This window comes from Hemitrygon akajei, unplaced genomic scaffold, assembly GCF_048418815.1.
Source record: "Hemitrygon akajei unplaced genomic scaffold, sHemAka1.3 Scf000204, whole genome shotgun sequence".
NCBI lineage: Eukaryota > Metazoa > Chordata > Chondrichthyes > Myliobatiformes > Dasyatidae > Hemitrygon > Hemitrygon akajei.
The window spans coordinates 195,812-223,755 of record NW_027332089.1 but is presented as its reverse complement, the minus strand read 5'-3'; the positions used below and the strand labels follow the sequence as shown (position 1 = coordinate 223,755).

The 27,944-nt window shown below is 45.7% G+C and overlaps 2 protein-coding genes across 2 annotated transcripts in view; both read left to right on the top strand.

Annotated features, from left to right (window-relative positions):
• Window positions 1–27,944, top strand: part of LOC140724394 (uncharacterized) — a 120,050-nt gene that overhangs the window by 35,334 nt on the left and 56,772 nt on the right. The window lies entirely within an intron of this gene.
• On the top strand, window positions 18–26,923 carry LOC140724396 (NACHT, LRR and PYD domains-containing protein 3-like). Its single transcript, XM_073038843.1, has 10 exons — window positions 18–79; window positions 12,431–12,522; window positions 14,196–14,362; window positions 19,504–19,675; window positions 19,774–19,839; window positions 20,228–21,995; window positions 25,640–25,726; window positions 25,882–26,052; window positions 26,212–26,379; window positions 26,542–26,923. Exons 1-10 carry the CDS (start codon window positions 42–44, stop codon window positions 26,627–26,629), a joined length of 2,817 nt encoding a protein of 938 aa, XP_072894944.1. The 5' UTR covers window positions 18–41; the 3' UTR covers window positions 26,630–26,923.

The window sequence follows — 27,944 nt, the reverse complement described above, 5'->3', positions numbered from 1 at the left end:
TCTAAGTTGAAGCGGATAGTCGGCGGGAAGCCGGGGGACGGATGCCTGTCTGCGGGGCAAATAGATCAAGTTCCCATCGGTGAGTATTGAGGCCGGTCCTGAGGGGGCAACGAGAGCGACAATTTCCCATCGGTGAGAACTAAGGCCGATCCCAAGGGGTGTGGCCTGATGTTCGGCTGTAAGTCCGTTTAAATTAAACGAACTGATGAACTCAGCCCGCTTCCTGGACACAACCTGCAAGGGTTGGTTCCGGTTGTGGAACCTTCACACTGAACTGCTTGAGAGGAGCCGCCTCTCAGCACCTATTGCTCTAACTCCAGGAGGGGATGAGGTGGTGATGCCTGGACTAAACCCATCCGTTGGGTTGCACCTGGGGAACCTGTATCCCAACACCTCAGTGATACATATCTTGTTCAATCTCTGTACGGTCTGTATCCCACCGCCTCAATGATATATGTTAACCATTTTGTTCAATCTCTGTCCACACTGTATCCATCACCTCAATGATATATTTCAGCAATCTTTCTTCTAACGTTGGCCTTCATTGTGAACTGTTGTTTTGCACCTTTTAATTCATTTTTTTTTCCAGGAATTGTTTTTTCGTTAGCTAGAACTACCAGAACTACTAACACGAGTTCACTGAATACAGCGCGAGGCAGGGTAAAATCAGCCACTACAATTTCAGATGCACCGTTACAGAATAGCAGCTGTGTATCTTTGTCATAATTATACATGTAGATTATGATTAACGAGTTATTTCCTTTTTCGGTTATTTTCGTTGAACCTCTTCCTTCATTTCCAGGGTAACAGTATGTCAGAGCTGTAGCAAGTGTTATAAGAAGTGTTACATTTTTATCGCTCTGTGGTCACCGCCTCTCAGCGTGGCCTCAGAAGCAAATGCAACCGAGTGATATTGGAAGGAATGGATGCTGTGAGCATTGACTGTATGGAATGTTTTACAGTAGGGTCGGAAAGAACTGAGAACTAAACAATTAGTGGGGTTGGGTGGCATTTACACAAATCTGTTGAACAGTTTGGAGTGTTCCATTATTTGGCAATCAGTTAATATTTGTGAAGTGAAATATGGGGGGGGGGGCGGGAGGGAGCTACTGTTGCAGGAAATTTAAAGCAAGAATAAGAAAATACTGGAAACGCTCAGCAGATCGGCAGCAACTTGAACAGCCCCAGTTGTGAAACGGGGTCTTTCACCATGTCTTCTTTCACCGATGTGTCCTTATGTACTGAGTTCCCAACATTTCCTATTCTATAATTTTACATTATAAACATTTTGGTCCTGCTACACTGTGGAAAACATGGCAGCCAACTGTGCAGGGTGTGATCGCACACAGCAATGATCGCATAACAATGATCAAATGTGCTCAGTTTAGCTGCTGTGACAAGCTGAAGTGTACCCGCACCCTCTCACAATCTACAGACCGGGGAACCAGCCTGAGCCCCGGCCCCGGCAAAGAGTCATTAGCTTCCAGTTCCACCTCAGTTTGTGAACTGGAAATGGCAGGAAATCCACAATCCACGGCAAATACGTCCCAGGGGAGTCAGTGTGTGTGTTCTAATATTGCGATGGAGTCTCTGAGAATACAGAACTGGCAGGATACGGGCTACAGTCCACACTGGTAATTCTACAAATACCAAAGCGTCCTAGGGGAGTCTGTGTGTGCATTATAATATTAGGAAGGCGCCTCTATGAATATGGTACTGGCAGTACACAGGCTTCAGTCCAGGTTGGTAACTCTACATTTGGGATCGGAATTTCCTCACTCTGCAGTGCTGCAGTTCGGGCGTCTGGTTGTGGGTAAAACACCGTCCACACCACTCAGTGGGATGTTATGTCTGTCAAATGTTGCTAAGATTTTTGAAGAGAGCTATGGGGATAGATGGAGTTGAGCAGTGACGTTCAGTTTTAGGACTTTGGTAAAGCCTCTAACAAGATCCTGCTTGCTAGCTGATCTGAAGGGCTCTGTCATGTGGGATTCACGGGGAACCTTTTCCCTACATTTTTCTGCTAGAGAGGCAGCTAAATTGCTTCTGGCGCAGTAAAGCTGTGGTTTTCGGAGGCCGATATGGGAGTGGCTGGTTACATTAGTGCTGGTTTTTCTGGACCCTATTGAGAAGGGCGGCGTGTCCATTCTTGTGGGAACAAACACTCCTGTTTTGAGGAGTCTCACGGCAGCCTGTAAGGAGAAAGCTGGAGAGAGCTTCCTGAGAACATTTCCCGTTCACCCTGTGTTTCAAGCTGCTTTTGAGCAAGTGCGTGGCTGCATTGGGCCGGATCTCGAATTTAGACAAGGGACTGTATGGTTTGCCCAGTCCAAGCCAATCGTTTTACTGCCAGGGGAAGCAACGAGAGTAATGGGAAACCCCAAATTTCCAGGAATGCCGAGGGCGAGGTCTTCTTGGTCGATGCTCTGGAAGAGAGCATGAAGACGAGTTGGGAGTGCTTGCTGGGGTTCTGGTGAGGCCCGAGTTGCAGAAGCCCTCGGTTATACAGGCGAACCGGATGGCAGCGATTGTCAGTGACACTACGAAGAGGGAGGTCACCTTAAAGCGGGAGATGCCCCGGCGCATCTTTTCCCGGTGATGGTAGTATCTGGTGTCCCTGTAAGACAAGCCGGGGAGAAACTGTTGGAAAAAAAGGAGAAAGTTGACCGCTGAGTTATTCAGCGTCGGGAACTCCCCGGTATCTGCGAGTTGGAAGAGGAGGTTGGCAGAGAAGATGGTGAATCTGGAAGGTGTCTTGCCCAGGCCTCTGTGTCAATGCCTGGGAGCCGGCCCTGCCAAGGAGTTATGCGGTCCGCCCGGAGGACTTTGCCTTACCACGGACTCCGGGATCCACCTTCCGCCCTGCCATGTCTGAACTCTGGGATGATCTTACTTGCCGGAACTCTGCGATCCACCTGCCTTGCCGGAACTCTGGGATCACTGTTGAGTGTCACGTTCCTCACACACGACACGGTCTCCCCACCTGGTTCTATACTTTAGTTGTTTCTGTCCTGCCCCTAGTACTTCAGTGCCTGCGTCCTGCAATTGGGTCCATTCCATGTCCCCTTGTGACAGATCGACAAACAGAAGACACTATTTATATATCTCCTGAGATTTTTACAGTTTGAAACGATGCCCCAGGGCATATCGAGAGTCCCGCAAAATTCCAGCGTGTTAAGGAGAAAACAGCGGGGGCATTGAGCGCATGAAGGACTGGACAGGGAACGAAGAGTGGGAGAGCGTTCCTGCCCCGGGAGTGAAAGCATGTGTCAATTTGCCATCACGGTGAAGGCAGGCGGAAAACAGTGGCAGAATCGAACGGTAGATCAACTGGATGACTCTGATGAAGCCATTCCAAAAGTTCACTGTAACCCAGCTGAGCTAAAGACAAACCAGTTGCCGGAATTGAGTTCTGGCGAAATGGCAGCTGCTCAGCGTGATGATACGGGCATCAGTACCATTTGATCAGCGGTCGAAAAGGGAGACATGGCTCAGGCGAAGAAGACAAAATACGCGGTGGTGCCTCCATTTCCGAGAGCATGTCCCAGTTTGAAGTTAAGGAGCCAGATACTAGACTGGGTCACGTCACCTCCGGACCGACCTCTGCGTTCCAGCTGGTTTGGCCTGAGAAGTACTGGAGGAGTGTGTCGAAGACATTCCATGATGATTCTGGACATCTGAGTGTGGAAAAGACCTATGGATTGCTCAGAGACCGATTCTGCTGGCCCCGAATGAAGCCGGAGGTCGAAGATTACTGCAAGTCGTGGAATCGATGCGTACCGAGGAAGACGCTGCCTACGCGGGCAGATCTCTTGTCCCAACTGCACAGTGTGGGGACCCTGGACCTGGTTGGTATGAATTTCCCGTCAGAAGAGCCAGATGCCGGTAACATGGCGAATATCCTAGTCATCAGGGATCACTACGCCAGATATGCGCAAGCTTTCTTTACCAAGGACCTGAAGGCGTCCACGGTGGCCAAAGGATGGCTGCCATTGGGAGCTGAACATCCAAGGATATACGGGGTATCAGAAAGATAGGTTAGTAGGCGGAGCGGAGGCCGGGGGGTGGGGGGTTCGGCTGGTGGTGTGGCTCTGTGTATAAGAAATAATATTATATCAATGGAAAGAGATGACACAGGATTGGAAGTTTTAGAGTCTCTATGAGTTGAGTTACGGAAAGGCAAGGGTAAAAGTAATCGAAATACGGTTGTATACAGGCCTCCAAACAGCAGCCGGGATGTAGATTACAAATTACAGCCGGAGATAGAAAAGGCGTGTCAGAAAGGCAATGTCATGATAATCGTTGGAGATTTTAACAAGAACGTGGATTGGGAAAACTAGGTCAGTACTGGACGTCAAGAGAGAGAATTTGTAGAATGTCTAGGAGATGGCTTTTTAGAACAGCTCGTTGTTAAGACGACTAGGCTGCGCCAGATTGGGCGTTGTGTAATGACTCGGAGGTGATAAGAAGGTTAAGGAACTGTTAGGAAAAAGTGATCACAAAATGATCGAGTTCGCATTGAAATTTGAGAGGGAAAAATAAAATGCAATGAGTTGATATTTCAGTGGAATAAAATAAATTACTACGGCATGAGAGGGGAACTGGCTGAAGGGACATTTGCAGGAAGGACAGCAGAACAGCAAAGGCTGGAGTTTTTGCGAAAAATGAGGGAAGTGCAAGGCAGATATTTTCCAAATTAGAATATATTTTCAAACGGAAGAAGGACACTACCGTGGCTGACAAATGAAGTCAGGGCCAAGGTAAAAGCAAAAGAGAGGGAAGACAAGGAACCCAGAGCCAATGGGAAGATAGAGGATTGGTTTTGCTTTTACCTTGGCCCTTGATTTGATTGGTTTTGAAAACTTTCAAAAGGAAACTAAGAAGGTCATTCGGAAGGAAAAGGTGAATTTTGATAGGAAGCTGGTGATTAATATCAAAGAAGATACTAAAACATTTTAAGTATATAAAGGGTAAAGGAGAGACTTGGGTAGATATAGGACCAATACAAAATGACGCTGGGGATATTGTAATGAGAGATGCAGAGATGGCAGTGGAACTGAATGAATAATTTGCAGTGGAAGACGTCTGCAGTATACCGGACATTCAAGATTGTCAGGGAAGTGAAGTTTGCGCAGCGAAAATTACGACTGAGAGGATGCTGAGGAAGCTTAGTATATAAATCTCCTGGACCTGATGGAACGCACTCTTGGGTTCTGAAGGAAGTAGCTGGAGAGATTGTGGATGCATTAATGGTGATCTTTCCAGAATCGATAGATTCTGGCATTGTACCAGATGACTGTAAATTGCAAATGTTACTTAACTATTTAAGAAGGGTTGGAGGCAGCAGAAAGGAGACTATAGGCCAGTTAGCCTGACATCAGTGTTTGGGACTTTGTTGGAATCGATTGTTAGGGATGAGATTACAGAGTACCTGGATATACATTACAAGATAGGCCAAAGCCAGCATGGTTACCTGAAAGGAAATTCCTGCTTGACAAATCTACTGCAATTCTTTGAGGAAATAACAAGCAGGTTAGACAAAGGAGATGCGCGTGAGGCTGCTTAGGAAGATATGAGCCCATGGAATTACAGGGAAGTTACTAGCATAGGTAGATCATTTGCTGGTCGGCAGAAAACAAAGTGCGAATGTTAACAACAGCATATAAACCACTGCTTAAACGTGTGAGAGCAGAGAAAAGAGAGATAAGGGTCTGGCCAAATAGAGCAGCCTCAGCACTACAAGACTGTTTTTTGCACACAGACTGGGACATATTCAGAACAGCAGGCTCCTATGATGACCATACAGACATTTAGGTGTATGCGGAGGCAGTAATCAGCTACATAGCCAAATGCACGGAGGATGTCACTGTGATGAAAACCTTCACCGCACGTGGTTGTAAAAAGCCATGGATGACAACAGAGGTGTGTTCACTACTGGAGGCCCATGACACAACCTACAGATCGGGGGACAGGAGTGCGCTTCGCTTAGCCAGGACTGCGCTTTCACTAGGGATCAGGAAAGCGAAAAGGGCCTATGCGGGCAAAACACCTGGACACTTCTGTGACACAGGTGACACCAGACGGATGTGGCAGGGAATTAAAGCTCCGATTGACTACAAGATCAGGCAGAAGATTTATGTCAGCGACGCCAATCTTCCAAACAGGCTTAACAAATTATTTGCACTCTTCGAAGCATCAAACACCACAGCAAGGGGGAGAGCCTGTCCCTTCTTACGATCTGACCAGCTGGCTCCAATCATTGATTCAGAGCCAACACGGAGGACCTTTGCCAGGGTTAACCCACGAAAAGCGAGACGTACCGACAACATCCCTGGACGTGTGTTCAAGGAATGTGCTGATGTATTAGCAGATGTCCTGAGAGATATTTTCAACATCTCCCGTAGTCAAGCCATCGCCCCCAGATGCTTCAAAACCTCCACAATCATCCCTGTAGCAAATAAATCAGTTGTAGCCTGTTTGAATGATTACCGTCCCGTTGCCCTGACCCCTATTGTGATGAAATGTTTTGAACGGCTTGTCAAGCCTCATATCACAGCCAGCCTCCCCTCATCACTGCATACTCTACAGTTTGCTTATCGTCCAAATCGCTCTACGGAGGATGCAATATCCACCACACTGCACACAGTTCTCTCTCACTTGGACAACAAAGACACTTATACCAGAATCCTATACATTGATTTCAGTTCAGCGTTCAATAACATCATCCCGCGGAGACTAGTGGGGAAACTGTCGCTGCTTGGCGTCGCTTGGCCATGTGTCGCTGGATTCTGGATTTCTTGATAGAGAGACCACAGTCAGTCCGTGTTGGCAGGAACGTCTCTGACTCCATCACACTGAGCACTGGATCCCCACAAGGCTGTGTGCTCAGCCCATTGCTGTTTGCACTGCTAACACATGACTGTGCAGCCAGTTTCAGGGAGAACCTGATCATTAAATTTGCTAATGATAACACAGTGGTGGGGCTCATCAGCAAAAATGATGAAACGATGTACAGGAAGGAGGTCAAACACCTAGAGAGCTGGTGCAGTGACAACAACTTGATGCTTAATGTTACCAAAACCAAGGAGATGATCATCGATGTCAGACGGTCTCAGCCTGAGCACACACCCGTCAGCATCAGCGGCTCCACAGTGGAGAGAGTGGAAAACGTCAAGTTCCTTGGGGTGCAGATCTCGGACAATTTCACCTGGTCCAGGAACACCACTGGGATTGTGAAACGAGCTCAGCAGAGATTGCACTTTCTGACGAAGCTTAAACAAACATCACACCCCACTAACATCTTAACTACATTCTACAGAGGCGTGGTTGAGAGTGTGCTGACCTTTTGCATCACAACCTGGTACTCCAGCTGCAGTGCTGCCGACAAAAAAGCCTTGCAGAGTGTGGTTAGGGGAGCAGAGAAGGTTATTGGGGTCACCCTTCCTTCTGTCCAAGACTTCTTTAACAGTCGATGCCTCCAGAAGACACGGTATATCGTTAAAGACCCCTCACACACTCTCCATGAGCTGTTTGCTCTTCTGCCATCAGGCAAACGATACAGGAGCATCAAAACTAAAACCACAAGGCTACTAAACAGCGTCCTCACACAGGCAGTCAGACTGCTAAATAGCTGCTCTACCTGACTCTGCATTGGACACTTTTAACTTGCACTGGACACTTACAACTTGATTTTAACTGACATGTGGCTGTTGTGTTTTACTATTTACTGTTATGTTTATTACTTAGTGCTGCGTTTATTCTGTTATGATTGCACTGCTCCTGGGAAACGCTGTCTCATCCTGTCCTGCAGAGCTGATGTACGGTTAGAATGACAATAAAGTTTTTGAATCTTGAATCTTGAATCTTGAATAAAGAGATCCTGTTCTTGCTGGCTGCAGGTTACCAGTGGAGTTTCAAAGGGTTCGGTGTTGGGACTGTTGTTTTTTTTACGATGTATGTCAATGATTTGGACCACGGTATTAATGGATTTATGGCTAAATCTGCCGATGATACAAAGATAGGTGGAGGAACGGGTGGTGTTGAGGAACCAGGGAGCCTGCAGAGGGATTGGGATGGCTTAGGGGATTGGAAAAAGAAGAGATAAATGAAATACAATTTTGAAAAGTGTCTGGTAATGCACTTTGGTGGAAGAATTAAACTTGCAGACTATTATTTAAATGGGGATAGAATTCAAAATGCAGAGATGCAAAGGAGCTTGCGAGTCGTTGTTCAAGATACCAAGCTTGTGCAAAAGGCTTTAGATGATACAGAAAGAATAGGGAAGGAGGCTTAAAGGTGAAGTCGTGGCACAGTTGATCAGAGATAGCGTCGCGGCTGCAAAAAAGCAGGAAGTCACAGAGGGATTGTCTGCTGTGTCTCTGTGGGTGGAAGCTAGGAACAGGAACGGGTTCATAACTCTACTAGGTGCTTTTTATAGTAAATAAAATAGTAACAATATTAACAGGGACATCGAGAAGCAGATAGGGAGACAGATTCTGGAAAGATGTAATAATATCAGGGTTGTCGTGATGGGAGTTTTTCATCTCCCACATGTTGATAGGCATCGCCCTAGAGCAAGGTGTTTAGATGGCGTGGAGTTTGCTAGTTATATTCACGAAGGTTTCTTGATACAATATGCAGATAAGCCTACAAGAGAAGAGGCGGCAATTTACCTGGAATTTGGAAATGAACCTGGTCAGGTGTCAGATCTCTCAGTAGGAGAGCATTTTGGGGATAGTGATCACAATTCTATCTCCTTTGCCATAACATAGAAGAGGGATAGGAGCAGCAAGTTAGGAAAGCGTTTAATTGGAGTAAGGGGAAATATGATGATATCGGGCAGGAACTTGGAGGCATAAATTGGGAACAGATGTTCTCAGGGAAATCTACAGCAGAAATGTGGCAAACGTTCAGAGGATATTTGTGTGCTGTTCTGCCCAGGTACGTTCCAACGAGACAGGGAGAGGATGGAGGGTACAGGAACTGTGGTGTACAAAGGATGTTGTAAATCTAATCAAGAGGAAAAGAAAAGGTAAACAGCGGTTAAAAAATTGGTAATGATAGAAATATGGAAGATTATAAGGCTAGCAGGAAGGAGATTAAGAAGGAAATTAGGAGATTCAGAAGGTGCCATGAGAAGTACTTGGCGGACAGGATTAAGGAGAACCCCAAGGCATTCTACAAGTATGTGAACAGTATGAGGATAAGACCTGAAAGAGTAGGACCTATCAAGTGTGACAGTGGGAAAGTTTGTATGGAACCGGAGGAAATAGCATAGGTACTTAATGGACACATTACTTCAGTATTCACTAATGAAAAGGATCTTTTTGATTGTAATGATGACTATCAGGGGACTGAAAAGCCTGAGCATGTAGATATTAAGAAAGAGGATGTGCTGGAGTTTCTGGAAAGCATCAAGTTGGATAAATCGCCGGGACCGGATGAGATGTACCCCAGACTATTGTGGGAGGCGAGAGAGAAGATTGCTGAACTTCTGGCGATAACCTTTGCCTCCTCAATGGGGACGGGAGAGGTTCAGGAGGTTTGGAGGGTTGCAGATGCTGTTCTCTTATTAAAGAAAGGTAGTAGGGATAGCCCAGGAAATTATAGACCAATGAGTCTTTCTTCAGTGGTTGGCAAGTTGATGGAAAATATCCTGATATGCAGGATTTATGTACATTTGGAGACGTGTGATATGATTAGGAATAGTCAGCATGGCTTTGTCAAAGGCAGGTCGTGTCTTACGAAACTGACTGAATTTTTTGAGGATGTGACTAAACACATGGAAAAAAAAAGTAGGGCGGTAGATGTAGTGTATATGGATTTCAGCAAGGCATTTGATAAGGTATCCCATGCAAGGCTTATTGAGAAAGTAAGGAGGCATGGGATCCAAGGGAATATTGCTTCGTGGATCACAAATTGGCTTGCCCACTGAAGGCAAAGTGTGGTTGCAGATGGTTCATATTCTACATGGTGTCCGGTGACCAGCGGTGTGCTTCAGGGATCTGTTCTGGGACCCCTACTCTTTCTAATTTTTATAAACTGGATGGGGAAGTGGAGGGTTGGGTTAGTAAATTTGCTGATGACATAAAGGTTGGAGCTGTTGTGGATAGTGTGGAGGGCTGTCAGAGATTACAGTGGGACATTGATAGGATGCAAAACTGGGCTGAAGAATGGCAGATGGAGTTCAACCCAGATAAGTGTGAGGTGGTTCATTTTGGTAGATCAAAGAGGATGGCAGAATATAGTATTAATGGTACGATACTTAGCAGTGTGGAGGATCAGAGAATCTTGGGTTCCGAGTCCATAGGACATTCATAGCTGCTGCGCAGGTCGACTATGTGCTTAAAAAGGCATACGACTTGATATTGAGTTTAAGAGCCGAGAAGTAATGTTGCAGCTATATAGGACCCTGGTCAGACCCCACTTGGAGTACTGTGCTCAGTTCTGGTCGCCTCATTCCAGGAAGAATGTGGAAACCATAGAAAGGGGGCAGAGAAGATTTACAAGGATGTTGCCTGGATTGGGGAGCATGCCTTATGAGAATAGGTTGAGTGAACTCTCCCTTTTCTCCTTGGAGCGACGGAGGATGAGAAGTGACCTGCTAGATGTGTATAAAATGATGAGAGACATTGATCGTGTGGATAGTCAGTGACTTTTTCCCGGGGCTGAAAAGTCTAACAAGAGAGGACACAGTTTTAAGGTGCTTGAAAGTAGGTACAGAGGAGAAGTCAGGGGTAAGTTTTTTACTCAGGGAGCGGTGAGTGCGTGGAATGGGCTTCCGGCAATGGTGGTGGAGGCGGATCGTTTAAGAGACCTCTGGATAGGTATATGGACCTCAGAAAATTAGAGAGTTATGGGTAACACCAGGTAAATTCTAAGGGAATGACATGTTCGGCACGGCTTTGTAGGCCGAAGGTCATATGGTGAGTTGACTTTTTATGTTTCTATGCTTCTATGTTCTATCCCCGAAAGGTTAACCTCCAGGTTGAGTGGCTTGTGAAGAAGGCGAATGCGTTGTTGACATTCATTTCTAGAGGTATAGAATGTAAGAACAGGGATGTGATGTTAAGGCTCTATAAGGCGCTAGTGAGACCACGCTTGGAGCACTGTCTGCAATTTTTGCTCTTTATTTGAGAAAGGATATACTGAGATTGGAGAGGGTTCAGAAAAGATTCACGAGACAAATTCCAGGAATGAATGTTCCGAGTTGCACGAGTGGTAGGGCAGTGGAAGCCTCGTAAGGTAGAGCAAAATTATCTCCAATAGTGTCGAACCATGAAGCGGTAGATGAGGGGGGACGGAGTTCTCAGGGAATTAGGAGACCACTGGATAGGCTGGCCTATGTAGCACCTGGGAAACAGAGTGTGGCCCCTACCGCTGTGGGGAGCAATGTCACTGCCTTTCACTCCTGGGTTGGAGTTTGTGCTTTGCAGGAAGGGTTGCAAATTATCTCAAAATCAATGTGGCGATAAGGGGTGTCGAAGAAGTGCTTATCACGCCTTCAACAGTCAGGGGACTGAGTGCAGGAGTTGTGACATTATTTTAAACACAAAGTACACTGCAGATGCTGGGGTCAAAGAAACCCATAAAGAAGATGGGGGGGGGAGAAGAAGGCTGGTGGGTGTCAGAGGAAAGATCAAGGGATGGGGGAGGTAAAGCAGGGAGGGGATAGGCAGGAAAGGTGAAGAAGGAATGTAAGGTGAAAGCACTGCGTAGTAGAAGAATCAGGAGAGAGGTGATAAGCAGCTGGAGGAGGAGGCAGTGTCAAATCTGGGGTAGAAAAAGGGAGCGGGAGAGAATTGCCGTAAGTTGGAGAATTCCTCTGATTGGTTTTCAACCTGACACCTACCAGCCTTCTCCTTTTTTATAGGGTCCCTGCCCCCTCCCCCTTCAGTTCCGACGTCGGGTCTCGGCCTGAAACGTTGAATGCTCGTTTCCACGGATCCTGCCCGACCTCCTGATTTCCTCCAGCTTGTTGTATGTGATATTATTACAATGACCAATTAATCTGCCCACTGGTACGTCTTAAGACAGTGGGGGTGGGGGCAATCGGAGCACCCGGACGAAACACATACGATCACGGTGTGAACCTGCAAACCCTTACAGGCAACAACGGGAATTGAAACCGAGTGGTTCGTACTGTAAAGAGTTGTGTTAACACTATGGTGCCGTTGTATGAGTCGTTGGTGAAACAGTGTTTGTAGCACAATGTATGATTCCAGCCGACATTTGTTTGAAAAGCCTTGGTTAAAGTGGAAATAATGCAGAGAAGATTTGCAAGAGTGCTGTCAGGTCCGGAAGACGTCCTGTCTGGGGAGGACGTCTTTACTCCTTGGAATGTAGGAGACTGAGCACTGACAATACAGAAGTGTTTTAAATAATGAAGAGCAGAGTAACCGACTCATACTTTTTTATTTGTGTAATTCAGATCGTCGGCAGCAGGTGGTGTTTTCTTCCACACGGACGGCAGAAAAGCAGCAGACAATCAACCAACCTCAGTCAGAGTCAAAATGGACACAGGTATGCTCACTGGGCTCTTTCTCATTAAAACTGTCATCATGGTACACGTATAGTCAAATCATCAATAGTTCAGAGGAATAGACCTAGGCGTTAAAGGGGCACAGAAAAAAGGGTTATGAAACGGTGTCATTGATCCTGCTGGTAAAGCAACCTTGAGCACTGGAACAATTCACCAGGTCCAGTGCAGGGACCTAAAAACGGGAATGGTCTACTCAATCCACTCACCTCAGTGAAAGGCGAAGGAGCTCCTGAAAAAGGTGGGTGTGGGTGACACTCAGACAGGAATAGGACAGCGGGCAATGTAACAGTCTAGGGAACAGACAGAATTTCTGTCAGCATTTGGTAAGCTGTGATGTGGGAAATGCAGTGAGAGACACAGATGTTGTTTTCTCTTTTGGAAGGCCATTGGCGAATTCTTCCCGGATTTTCGAGTTGTTGTTCAATGGAGGCGAGGGGAGTTTCCTGGTGTCTGTTTTCTGTGGCCGACTTAAGGCATGTTATATTGTGGGAGAACGGGTTGGGTGCAGGAGACAGTGAACAGCAGAAATTTTAACCAGGGAATCAGAGTGGGCTATCGATGCAATGAATGGCCTTTGCGAATAAGATTAAAGTAAAACAAGAGGGTAAGTAGAGAGGGCAAGGCACACAATGGTGGAGGAGCTCAACAGATCAGAGATCACCTATAGAGTGAAATGAACTATCAACGTTGCAGGTTGAGGAATCTTCAGCAGAGACTTTGGACATTGATTTCAGTGTCGTTTTGGTCACATAATATAGAGTCAGGATTGAAGGAGTATTCTTTTGGGTGAAGGTCTCTGACCATTTGTCTCCGCAAGGATCACTGGCTCACTATGCGTCGTGTGTGATGTAAATAACTTAAGAATGAACTATGTATTACTCAGAATGCTTATTTATAGAATCACCCAGTTGGACTGATTCGTCGATTTTACTGATTCGGCGGAGTTGTGTAAATTTGGGACTCTTATTAAAATGTTCAGCATACAATTAGAAATATGAATAGAGAATCACCAAGTACACTTAAGTCGGGCCATGTGAGGTTGCACTTTGGGAGGTCAAGTCCACGAGCGAAGTGCGCAGTGAATGCTGGGACCATTAGGAAGGCTGATGTATGGACGGGTCTAGTGATGGATGGGCATAGACAATCTCAGTATTGTTTAAAATACAATCTCAGAATTGTGCACAAATCTTGCAGCCACATCACGAGAATGGTGTGGAGGCTCGGGCGAGAGTGCAGATAAATTTCACCATGATTGCAGAATATTGGCTGCCGGGAGAGATCGATCAATCTTGGATTGCTTTCTCTGGAGCGGCGGAGACTGAGGCCTCAATCTCAGAGAATTCATACATTTATGAGAGACGTAATCTGTGACTCGGTGCAAATATAAAGCATTAGAGTGAATAGGCTTAAGGTCAGAGAGTAAAGTTTAAAGGGGATTGATGACGCATGTTTCCCACAGAGAGCGATCGGTGTCTGTAATGAGCTGCCGAGGGAGGGACTGGAAACAGGTACTCAGCAGAGGCGTTAGAACTCATGAGTAGGCCGGGAACAGAGGGATATTGACCATGTTGCTGAAGATGAGATTGGTTTAAATTGGCAACGTGTCCGCATACGTATGGTACGCTACTATTTTATGTTGTATGACTGACTACAGATCTGAACTCCGCAATCTCCGCCTTCCTGTCAAATTGTGAGGATCACCACCTGTTCCAGTTGTCGAGATTCTACACGGACCGACTGCAGCAGGCGATTGAGGAGGGTGTGGAGGGAGTCGGCTTCATGCTAATGGGCGAGGATCACTTCACCGGGCAAGAGTATCACGTAAGTGGAAAGAACATAGTGTAGATTCTACTGAATCAATCACAGACCGACAGAAGCGGCGCAACGGCATCTCTGGGGTATAAAACCCCTGCAGTGCTTGTGGGCAACATCACTAAAAGAGTTTTACTTCTGCAGAAACCCTGAACTTATAGTAACCAATACAAACCTCTCTCTAGTTTTGTGATCACATTCACTTTTAGACGGGTTAGGATACAGACAATGATTGAGAGGTGATACTTAACGGACATTGCAAGTGGACAGAAAACTACTTTACACTACTCAGACTGACATCACATCACGTTCCGAATGCTTGACCTTAATGGTCATCACCAGGCTCTCTTGGCTATGCCCGGGTTTCCCAGAAATCAAATATATAGTGACATATATCTCAGCTCATTTCTCGAGTCCTCCTTCAACCCCATCATGAATTGAACATGCAGTACTGAATACCGTCTCTCGTTTCCAATACCGACCGTCTTGCATTTGATCAAATATCCCAACATGCCTCACGGTTCAGTTACCTTCTGTTCCTTGTTCCATTTGGAGTCTGTACTTACCAGCATATCCTGTTAACACTGGACACTGCAAAATAATACAATTGAAAATAGTCCAAACATCTGTAGTTAACACGCAATTACCAAGAAACGTCTTTCTAATGGTCCTCCTGTTACTGGTACATATTCACCTATTGCTCATCAAACTGAATTTTAGTGAAGAGCTACACATTTTCCCTAACCCTGACGTTCCACATGAGACAGCTGACAATTTCAACCGAAACTTCCTTCTCTGCATTACTACCATTTGACTTTGGTCTCTCTGACATGCACAAAAGTCCTGCCATTGCTGTCTGCTCCTTACTGTCAGTTCCCAGGTGTAGGCTGACACTGGACCCTCATGGAGCCTTGCAGTTAATTGTGAACCTGCTGCGGTTCACCAGGGATTACCGCAGGAAAAATCGACAGTAACCCTGTCATAGTTTGACTTAGCCATGGTCAACGAATTCTGCAGTACAGCAACAGGTTGTTCGGCCCATCATGTCCAGACTGACCTATTATATGCCTGGTCGCATTGATCTGCACACAGACTAGAGACATCCATACCCCTCCCATTCATGTACTTATCCAAATTGTTTTTAAGTGTTCAAATCAAATGCCCATATTTCACTTTCGATGGCAGTTCGATCCATTATCTCACCAGCCTCTGAGTGAAGAAGTTCTCCCTCAAATTTTCTTTCATCTTTCATCCTTAATCCAGGACCTCTAATTCCTGTCTCACCCAACCTCAGTAATAGATGCCTGTTTGCATCTACCTTATCTATACCTTTTATAAACTCTTATACCTCTATCATATCTCTTCTGGTCCTCCTACAGTCTATGGCAGTCCTAACCTATTCAGATTGTCCCTATATCTCAGTCCCACAAGTCCTGAAAACACCTTGTAATGTTTTCTGCACTCGTTCAATCTTATTGATATCCTTCCATGTGGTAGGTGCACACATTCTTCCCAATCAGCCTCTGCAACATCAATCTCGACATAATAACCCAGCTTCTGTATTCAGTATCTTAATTTATGAAGGCCCATATCCTAAAAGTTTTACCAGGACATCTACCTTTGACAACACTTTTGAAGGAATTTTGGACCTGTATTCCCTGATATCTTGGTTTTAACACACCGCTCAGTGCCCCAGCTATCGTGGTTTGTCGTCAAGTAGTACAACACCTCACACTTGCCTTCATTAAATTCTATCTACCGATCTCCATTTCACCTTTTTCCAACTGTTCCAGATCCCGCTACAAGCTCTGATAACCTTCCTCGGTATTACTACCTTGATGTCGTCCACAGATTCTGCTGACCCATTTACCACATTATCATCCAGAGTGTTTATATACATATGACATCCAACACCAGACCCAGTACAGATCCCTGAGGCACACCACTAGTCATAGATCTACAGTCAGAAAGCAAATCTCTACTACCTCTCTTAGCTTCTTCCACGAATCCAATATCTAAACTAACTTACCACCATGTCATAAATGTCAAGCGATCTAATCTTATTGACCAGGCTCCCATGAGAGACCTTGCCAAGTCCATGTAGACAACATCCACTCATTTGTCTTCATTACTCGCTTGGTAACATACACGACAAACAATAAGATTGGTTAGAAAGGATATACCAGGTACACAACAGTGTTGACCATCCCTAATGAATCCTTGTGCATCCAAATACTCATATCCAGTCCTTCAGAATACCTACAAATAACTTTACTATCACTGGTGTTAGACTCACCAACCTGTACTTCCCTGGCTTATTCTTACAGCCTTTTCAAACCGCTAAACAACATTAGCCACACTCCAATATTTCTGCATCTAACATTTTAAATATCTTTATGTAGCACCTACAATCTCTGAACTAGCCTCAAACAAGGTACGAAGGAAGCCTTAGGGATGTACCCTCCCTAATTCCCTCTGAAAGCAAACACCTCCTCCTTTGTAATCTCTATCGAATCCAGGATCTCACTGCAGTTTTGCCTCAAACTAAAGACTCTGTATGTCTCTCGAGTAAATGTAAATGCAAAAAATCCATTTAAAATCTTCCCCACCGTGTTCAGCTTCATGCATAAAAGCCCACTCTGAACTTCAAGAGGACCAATTTAGTCTGTTGGTATATCTTTATTCTAAATATATTTGATGAATAGTCTGGGGTTCTCTTTTTCCTGGTCTGCTGGAGCAAACTCATGCCGTATTTTAGCCCTCCTGATTTCCTCCTTTAATAACAGTTGCTTTTCTTGTACTCATCAAGTACCTCATTTGATCCTTTGAGCCTATACTTGTGATGCGCTCAGGGCCTTGATATCTCTAAAAATCCAACGTTCTCTATACGAAGGTACCCTTGCCTTTTATTCTGTCAGGAACATTCAAACTCTTTACTTGTGGTCATTTATGCATTTGAATTCTGTACTCTCAAAATATCAGTTTTGGAGGCCTCACACTTCTGTATCTGTACCAGAAAACAACCAGTCCCAGTCCGCTTTCGTCAGATCCTTTTTGGTTCCATTCAAATTGGCCTTTCTCCAATTTAGCATCTTAACCCGAGGACCAGACCTATCCTTTTCCATAATGTTATTTAAATTAATAGTATTATGATCACCAGATCCGAACTGTTCGTCTGCACACACCTCTGTGGCTTACCCTGTCTTGTTCCCTGATAGGAATTCCAGAATGCGCTCTCTCCAGTAGTGACCTGTATATGTTGATTACAGAAACTTCCCTGGACACATTTGACCTACACTATACCATCCAGCCCTTTAATTCGGTATGCCAGTCAATAAATGGAAAGTTAATTGTCTACCATCAAAATCTTGTGTTTCTTGTTTCTGTGGTCTCCCTCACATTTATTTATCTAAATCCTATTGACTATTGGGTGCACCATAATATAATCCCACTAACGTGGTCATCCCTTTCTTATTTTGTAGTTTCACCCATGTAGTCTCATTGGAACAGCGATCCAGTCTGTCCTGTCTGAGCAATGCTCAGTCTGCCCTGTCTGAACATTTTCTCTGACTAGTTATGCCATCCCCTCCATGAAATCGCTCCTGCTTTATCGAACCGTGTCTAATGCAATGGAACCCCGGAATGCTGAGCTGCCAGTCCTGCACCTCCTCCAACCAAATCACATTCATGGTTACACTGCTCGAACTCAATGTGCTGATCCATGCGCTAGGCTGATTTGTCTTTCCTATAGTACTCATTGCAAAGAAATAATACACATTCTGGGAAAAAGGAAACTTCACGATACACATTCTTTAGTTTCCTGAATTTGTATGTCGGTTTAACAACATTTTTCCAACACAGACACCCCAATATCCCCTCTGGTTCTTCACCTCCCCCTGCAACTCAAGTTTAAACCCCCCCCCCCCCCCCCCCCCCGCCGGTGAAAACAATCCTTCCCGCAAGTCCATCAGTCTCGCTCCAGTTCGGGTGCAAAACGAACACGTGTGTACAAGCCCCAACTTCCTTGGAAGAGAGCCCAAACATTCAAACATCTGAAGCCCTCAGTGATACACCATCTCATCAGCCACACATTACCCTGTATTATCGTCCTATTTCTGGCCTCACTAGCTCGTGGTATGGGTGGCAATCCCGAAAACACAACCCTGGAGGTCCTGCACTTCAGCTCAGCATCTAACTGCATGAACTCACTTTGCAGGACCTCATCACAATTCCTACTCTTGTCATTGGTACCAACGTGGACCACGACCGCTGGCTGATCACCGTGCCCTTAAGAAAGGTTCAGATTCGATCCAACATATCGCTGGCCGTGACAACACACCATCAAGAAATCTTGATCTCGTCAAAAGAATCCCCTGTCTGTTCTTCTAACCACGAAATTCCCCTGTCAGCGCAGTTCACTCTTCTCACCCCTTCTGAATCACAAAATTAAACTCAGAGCCTGAGACATAATCGCCGTGGCTTTTCTCTACTAGGTCATACCCCGCAACTGAAAGCCGTTTACCTGTTATAGAGGGGTTTCCTGCAGTGGCTGCCTATCCCCTTTCCCTATCCTTGCGCCTTGGGTATAGCTCTCTCCCTGTATAGCCCGTCAGTTAACCTCTCAGCCTTTTGAATGACCCTGAGTTCATCCAGATCCAGCTCCAATTCCTTAACACAGTCGTTAAGAAGCTGCAGCTGGATGAAATTCCTGAAGGCCCAGTTGTCAGGGACACCGCAGGATTTCCTGCCTTGCCGCACCCTGCAGAAAGAGCATTCAACTATTTTGCCTGGCATTCCGTCTGTTCTAACCGTGAAAAAAGAGATATACATTAACGAAAATCCACTTAAAGTTTCCGCCTCGACTCATTGAACTTCTCCGACACAAAGCCTCAAGTCCCACTCTATCTCTGGCTCACTCACACTAAGTCTGCTCCGCTTAAACTTTGCCAGGTGGATAATTCCCCGCAATCTGTGGCATACAGAAGGTCGTGACTGACCCCGCTCGCTTCCTTTAAAATCTCACTGCCTCTATGAACATTCCAATGGCTCATTGATCTGTGGCGTCCTGAATATGCTGGGTCAGTCCATGCTCAGGGTCGATTTGTACTCATCTCTCCGCTCCTCAATATATTCCCCATTGTTCATTACAGAGAGTGACTGAACTCGCGGAGAACGGAAACCGAGCGGGCGCTTCCAAACTCCTCCTGGATCTGGTGATGGAGAAGGGCTCCGGGGCCCGGAGGGTGATGTGGGAATCCTTTGTGAAACTACACCACCACTTACCGAAGCTGAGCAGAATATTGAATGAAATACGGGAACAGGGTACGGTGAACAATACACTGTGTGTTCCAGATGTAATTGTTGATGAATTTGCAGTATTACACAGAACAGACTTCATGCAGGTTAATCTGTTTGAACAGGTGACGGCCAGTTCGCCTACATGGACACTGAGCGGGGTTTATCTGAAGTGTCCAAGCATCTGAAAGGTAAGCGCTGCAACGGAAATCTCAAAGTCTTCATTTCACTCTGACAATATGTGCCCCTGTTTAGCTCTTGCCAGAATCTGGGCGTCAGGTTTCTGTTGCTAGGTCTGGGGTATTGAGTATCACACTCGAAGTATAACCACAACAGTGAACTACTTAGGACCGTGCGCGTTGACCTCATTGGGGGAGGGGGGCAGGGGTGCAAATATAACCTTCAGGAAAGATGTCAAATCAATGGGGCGTGGAAATTATTTTGCTCAAGGATTCATTTTCAGCATTATATCAGATTTTTTTTCTCAACTTCTGCAAAGCTTTTCTGAGAGTAAATGTTTTGGACAATTCAGGAACATTACAACACACACTTACAAACTGTTTTTGTTTTTGTCCTTAGACTTTCAGAGGAAACACAAGGAGACTCTGCGGGAACAAACTGAAAAACTGAGAGTCAACACGATCCTGATGAGGGAGAAGGTGAAGGTTTTCCAGCTGCTTGATCGATACGTTGAGCTCACGGTCATTTCAACTGTTCGAGATCGGAGACTGGTGGAACATGAACTGCTGGCAAGGGGCAGAGACCACGAGGAGTGGAGACAGAAGCACCTCCGCGGAGAGCTGGAGAAAATCCGCATTGATCATCTGTTTCTGAAAAGTTACTCACAAAGTTTACGGGCCCCATCGAAGGGCTTCTTCCCCCCACCAAGTTCAGGATGTTCGGCAGCAGTGGCTGGAGGCCCAGGGATCGGGAAAACAACAATGGTACAAAAGCTTGTTTATGACTGGGCCACGGGGAAGACATACCAAGAGTTCCAGTTTATCTTTAGTTTCAGATTCCGGTATTTAAACTCCATTAATTGCAGAATAAACTTGAAGGAACTTATTCTGGATCAGTATCCATACTTTGGCAATTTCTTGAGAGAGGTCTGGAAGAACCCAAAGGGATTGCTGTTTATATTCGATGGCTTGGATGAATTCATGCACAGAATCGATTTTGCTGACAATCGGAGAGACAGAGAACCTCAGGACACATGCACAGATCCTGAATATAAGTGCATGGTGTCTGACATTGTGTACAGTTTAATCCAGCACAAGTTGCTTCAAGGGTGTTCAGTGCTGGTGACGACCCGCCACACTTCTTTACAGTCATTGGAAAAGGCAGATATCAGTGTCTGGGCTGAAATTCTGGGGTTTGTTGGTGAGGAACGGAAGGAATATTTCAACAGGTATTTTGAAGATCAGACGGTAGCAGCAGCTGTTTTCAAACACGTGCAGGAGAACGAGATCTTGTACACTATGAGCTACAACCCCTCCTACTGCTGCATCCTCGCTCTGGCACTGGGCCCCTTCTTCACACAAAGAGCCAGGGACCCGCAGCGAGTTCCCAAGACCATCACCCAACTATATTCCTACTTTATTTACAGCATACTGAAAAACCATGGCCGTGAGGTTGAGAACCCCCGTGATGTGCTAGTCAGGGTTGGTCAGATGGCTTTCAGAGGTGTGTCCCAGAAGAAGACTGTCTTTACAGATAGAGATTTGATCAACTACAATCTGCAGCCTTCCCAATTCCTGTCCGGGTTCCTGATAGAGCTTTTGGAGAGAGAGGATTCTGCCCGGTGCGTGGTGTACACATTTCCACACCTCACCATCCAAGAGTTTGTAGCTGCAGTCGCACAATTCCTGAATCCACATCTCGGAGATATCCTGATATTCCTCACTGAAGCCCACAGCACGACAGATGGGCGATTTGAGGTATTTCTCCGTTTTGTTGCTGGTCTCTCGAACCCAATGACAGCTCGGGGCCTGGAGGAGTTCTTGGGGCCATTTCCTCATGAAACAACCTGCCGAGTGATTGACTGGGTGAAGGAGGAGTTTAAACGCCAGGTTAGATACACAAGGAATGAAGCTGGCAAAAGGAGCCTCCTGAACACATTGCACTACCTATTCGAGTCTCAAAACAGCGGGCTGGCTCAGGCCACACTGGGATCTGTGGATTCACTTTCATTCCGTGGTATGACACTGACCCCCATTGACTGCGCGGTCCTGGCTCATATCATCGCCTTCTGTGATACAATAAGACACCTCGACTTGAGGTACTGCCAGATTCATTCGGATGGCATCCAGCGTCTGGGACCGGGGCTACACAAGTGCCAGGTGTTGGGGTAACTTAATTTATCTTTCCTTTATGTTGTTTCAATAGTAAAGGATTTGGGAAAAGCACTGGAGTAAACCAGACTGTCAAGCTTGTGACATGAACAAAAGGAGAGACTCAGGCAGTGGAAAGCACCTCTGTGGCCATCTCCCTGAACAATAACAATAACTCCATTCTGAGTACAGTTGAGCGGAACGACAACCTGGGGGAAGCAGCAGTGGCAGGTTTGGAAGGGAATGGCAGCATTAATTACTTAAGGAACATATAGGCGATTCTGTGAAAGCAAAAAAGAAACACGGTTTGCTTTCAAGGTGCTAGGGTATGTGATGTTCTGAACGCGTCTAAAATATCCTCAAATTGGTCGTCGTATGTATTGGTAACAAAGACGTAAGTAGAAAGATGGAAGAGGCCCCTGAAAGCAGAACACAGGGAGTTAGGAAGGAACCTAAGAAGCAGGACCTCAAGGTTATTAATCTCGGAGTTGCTGCCTGTGCCACGCAACAGTGAGGATAGGAATAGAATGAGGTGGAGGACAAATGCATTGCTGAAAGATTGGAGCAGGGGTCAGGGATTCAGATTTCTGGACCTTTGGGACTTCTTTTGGTACCTGTACAAAAAGGGAGGGTTGCGCTTGAATCTGAGGGGAACTAATATACTGAATATCCTGACGGGGAGGTTTGCTAATGCTATGGGGCAGGTTTGAAACTCAATGTTCACGACGGTGTGAACTGAAGCGAAGAGGCAGGGGATGAGGCCGTTTGCGCACAGACAGATGCAGCTTCTACGAAGTTTCTGAGGAAGGATAGGCAGATTATAAAGCAAAGATGCACTCGGCCTGATCGTTTGAGCTGTGTCTTTTTTAATGCAAGGAGTACCATAAATAAGGCGGATGAACTTAGAACGTAGATCAATGTATGGCAATATGACGCCTTGGCCATTACAGAGACTTGGATGTCTCAGGAGCAGGAATGGCTGCTGAATGTGCTAGGCTTCAGATGTATCAAAAGAGACAGGAACAGAAGCAAAAGAGGTGAGGGCGTGGCATTGCTAAAAAGAGATAGTGTCACTGGTGCAGGAAAGTGGGAGGTAATGGAGAGATTATGTACTCAGTCATTGTGGGTGGAAGTCAGAAATAGAAAGGGGTCAATAGCTCTACTTTTTATAGGCTCCAATAGTAACAGAGACGTCGAGGAGCAGATAGGGAGGCAGATTCTGGAACGGTGCAATAATAATAGGGTTGTTATGATGGGTGTCTTTAACTTTCCTAATATTGACTGGCATTCCATTGGAGCAAGAGGTCTAGATGGGCTGGCGCTTGTTACGTATACTCAGAAAGGCTTCTTGACGCAAAATGTAGATAAACCAACTAGAGGAGAGCCTTTAATGGACCCGGTATTGGGAAAGTTGGGACCTGTTCATGTGTCGGATCTCATGGTGGCAGTGTATTTGGGAGGTAATGATCACGATTCGTATCGTCTTTACCATAGCGCTGGAGACGGATAGCAGAGACAATTTGGGAAATGATTTAATTTGGGTAGATGGAAATATGATGCTACTAGAACATAGAACATAGAGCAATACAGCACAGTACAGTACAGGCCCTTCGGCCCGCAATGCGATGCCGAACCTTAAACCTTGCCTCCCATATAACCCTCCACCTTAAATTCCTCCATATACATGTCGTGTAGTCTCTTAAACTTCACTATTGTATCTGCCTCCACCACTGACTCAGGTAGTGCATTCCATGCACCAACCACTGAGTAAAAAAACCTTCCTCTAATATCCCCCTTGAACTCTCCACCCCTTACCTTAAAGCCATTTCCTCTTGTATTGAATAGCGGTGCCCTGGGGAAGAGGAACTGGCTGTCCACTCTGTCTCTTCCTCTTAATAGGCAGAAACTTACATGGGAGCATAAATTGACAGCAGATATTCTCAGGGAAATGCATCGCATAAATGTGGCAAATTTTCAAGGAACACTTGGGATGTTGTCTGGATTGAGGAGCATGCCTTATGAGAATAGATTGAGTGAACTTGGCCTTTCCTCCTTGGAGCGATGGAAGATGAGATGTAACTTCATTAAGGTGTATAAGATGATGACAGGCATTAATCGTATGGATAGCAAGAGGCTTATTCCCAGGGCTGAAATAGGTAACACGATGGCGCATCGTTTTAAGGTGCGTGAATGTAGGTAAACGGCTGATGTCAGAGGAAATTCCTCACATAAAGAGTAGTGGGTGGTAGAGGCGGATACAATAGGGTCTTTTACGACTCTTAGATAGGTACAGGACTGAAATGGTTAACACGAGGGGCTGCATAGTTTTCAGGTGCTTGGGAATAGATACAGAGAGGATATTAGGGGTAAGTTTATCACACAGAAAATGGTAGTTGCGTGGAATACACAGCCAGCGACAGTGGTGGAGCCGGATACAAAAGTGTCTTATAATAGACTCTAAGATAGGTACGTGGAGCTTAGAAAAATGGAAGGCTATGCGGTAGGGAATTCTCGGCAACTACTAGAGTAGGTTCTATACTCGGCACAATATTGTGGGCCGAAGGACCTGTAATGTGCTGTGGAATTCTATGTCCTATGTTTTAAAAGACCAGCGAATCGGTCAGTAATTCCCCAAGGACAGAAGGGTTCTGTGGGTTGGTGTGAAGGGATTTTGTAGACTTCTTTCAGATTAGTAATCAACGAGCATCGGTTTAATCGTAGTAAATCATAGGAATGGCCTTATTTCTCGTTGCCTGTGATACGTCCATTGACAATGTTCCTTCTCACTGTTACTAACACCCAGAGCGACACTGACTGCAGTAGGTGATTCGGAGCTTCAGGCCCTCTTCCCAATGCAGAACATGAGAGGGTCAGCAGAATGTCCCTTTCCGAGCGAGAGAAATACCTTCGTGAGAACGTCCTCTCCCTTGCTTCCCCGTGTGTCACTATCTCCATCACTCCATTTGTTTGTCTTTGCACGCAACATGATACCCAGACCCATGCGGGCAACTCTTCTCTGGAATATGTGCTTTAATTCAGAATCGTCCCATCCGTGCGATCTTCACCTGCATCACATCCTCTCTCACCCACCCCCTTCCTCTTGTGGGACCTTTCTTCCCCATCTCGTTTCCTCCTGTGGGATGTCTCTTCCTGCTTCCCGTATCCTCCTCTCCGACATCTCTTCCCCGTCCCTCTTCGCCCTGTGAGATCTGTTCCTCATTCCCCATCCATCTGTGGGATCTCACTTTCCCTATCCCCGTTCCTCAACTGGGCTCTATCTTTTCCAACCCTCTTACTCGTGGGCTCTCTCTCCCGTTACGCTGGCGGGCGTCTCGCACGCCGACTCGTTGATATTTTCTAATCCACAACTCCTCCTCCTTCAATGCTGTTCCACCTGACCATCCTACGTTCTTAATTTTTTTTTAATCATCAGAGAATGAAATACACTGTGGGGAGTTTACAGGGTCACATCGACAGACTAAATTAACGACATTCGGTGAATACCCTGGGGCTGGTCATTGAGGGACATTGACAGTGATTGGATTTCTGATCAGTGATTTACTGAAGGGTTTAATGTTTCCTGAAATATCCCAGCGAGAGAAATTCCCTCAGACTCACGGTATGACTCACTTTGTTCAACAATTTGTCTGTCTGTGTTTAGACTTGGGGCGAATAAACTGGGAGATTCAGGAGTGAAACTGGTGTCTGAGGCTCTGAGGAACCCGGAGTGTAAAATACAGAAACTGTGGTAAGTACCAGACTGTAGGAGTTTGTGTTTACAGTCACTGGGTGTCTGACACTGAATATTAATGTGATCAGTAATTGTGTTACTGATAAACACTGGGGATTTGTACCATCTCCTGTCTCTCTGTGTCCTTCACCCTCACTCCCTCTCATCTCTAGGTTGGGGAAGGTCCGTCTCTCAAATTCTGGTGCCGAGGATCTTGTCTCCTCTCTCTTTACAAACCCATCACTGACTGAGCTGGACCTGAGTGGTAATAAACTGGGTGATTCAGGAGTGAAGCTGGTGTCTGCGACTCTGGGGAACTCAGAGTGTAAAATACAGAAAGCAGAGTAAGTACCAGATTTTGGTCGATTGTGTTTAAAGTCACTGGGTATATGACACTGAGCATTAATGTGATCAGCAATGGTGTTACTGATAAACACTGTGGATTTGTACCGTCTCCTCTCTCTCTCTGTGTCCTTCACCCTCTCACTATCTCTATTCTCCAGGCTGTACAATGTCGATCTTACAGATTCTGGTGTCGAGGATCTCGTTTCCGCTCTCAGTACCAACCGATCACTGACGGAGCTAAACCTGGGATCAAACTCGCTCACAGACCGATGTGTCTCCGATCTCAGGCGCCTCATACTGACCCACCCGACTCTGGAGCGGATCTGGTGAGTGTTTGTGTTAATGTTCAGTGTGATAAAATATCAGCGGATTCGTGGGTTTTCTGGTGATATTTGTCTGTGAAGGTTGTTGAAACATTAATCCCAGTTTCGTTACTGACACTGTAGTGTAATCTGTTTACTTCATCTTTATTCTCCCATCTGTTTTAGGCTGCGGTACAATCAGTTCAGTTGGATTGGGAAGAAGGAACTGAGGTCTCTGCAGGAACCCAGACCCGGAGTAAGAGTGGACCTGTGAACATACTTCTGTGTGAACATCCCCGACCTCGTGATTAGGACGCTTTGGCCGATTTCCCTTCGTCCCATTTAACGGCCGCCCTCCACTTTAATGGCCGCAATCCGTGGTTCATTCCAGACAGCTCTGATGGACCCAGCGCCAGCGGAGCACCCTATGACATCAGAGAACGTCCCGCAGTCATGTAGCAACACACACAAAATACTGGAGGAACAATGGAATCTATGGAATACGGCTTCTATGGAATCTATGGAATACACCATAGATACAGTATCTATGGAAAAATGTACAATGGATTTTGGGGGCGTGTCGCTTCACACTGACGTATTCCGTCTCTTGTCCAGCATTACACTTCCATCGGATGTCTGAATGCAGTTATGCCTGGGAGACCATGGGAGCTCAGACCAGGACAACCGTTTCACGGGTGGCAGTATCTAGATAGAGAATCATTTTGCTCCACCTATCCACCTGCCTATCTGAGTTTCTTCAATGACCTTAATGTAACTTCTCAATTACCACCACGGCAGGGCATCCTAGGCATTCAGCACTCTCTGTTAAAATGAAAAACCTCCCTTAAATCTTCCTCCACACTCTGCAAAATTATGTACCTAGCTCAACTCCTCTTCAAATTCAGCAATATTTTTGCATCCACCACCATCCCAGGCACAATGCTCTGTTAGAAAAAAATACGCTTCTCACGTCTCGTTTGGATTTGTCCCAACTCAACTTAAGCATATCAAAACCACCGGCATATTTCCTGAAATTCGTTAACTTTACCGCAGCAAGACAATGAAATAGATAATAAATAATTACAGCGAAAATACAGACTTACACTAAATACATGTATATTAGATAGTGTTACGTACCCTGTAACTGGGTGTCCAACTAGCAGAGAAAGACGAATCCGTTGGAGCCTGGTGGTACTATATTCAAAAGTGTTTATTAGTAAAATAAGCAAATCAATATCAATAATGCAAATATATAGATAATACACGTTAGCAATAATAAACCTAAACTGTGAGAATAATAATAAGCAATAATAAACAAGCTCTATCGATGTCTAGGGGATAATGAATTGTCATATAAAAGGATAAAGTTCAGTTCAGTTCATACGTGCTGAGGTAGTTATGGTTGTTGTGTTGTAATCGTTGGAGAAAGAGAGAGCGAGCGAGATGTAACAGCTACAGTCAGGCAAACCTTCCTTTGCGTTCTTGATCCGTCGTGTTGTTGTGGCCGTTCAGTTATGACCCCTCTTTCCTTAAGCTAGACCGTTCTTCTGTGGTGGACTCGTCACTCTGGCATGAGTGGATACACACAG

Bases quoted from the DNA above. Each gene is read 5' to 3' on its own strand.
- LOC140724396 (XM_073038843.1), top strand. From the start codon at position 42: ATGCCTGTCTGCGGGGCAAATAGATCAAGTTCCCATCG. The intron at 21,996-25,639 runs GTAACTTAATTT...GTCTGTGTTTAG, and splicing joins CACAAGTGCCAGGTGTTGGG to ACTTGGGGCGAATAAACTGG. The intron at 26,053-26,211 runs GTAAGTACCAGA...TCTATTCTCCAG, and splicing joins TGTAAAATACAGAAAGCAGA to GCTGTACAATGTCGATCTTA.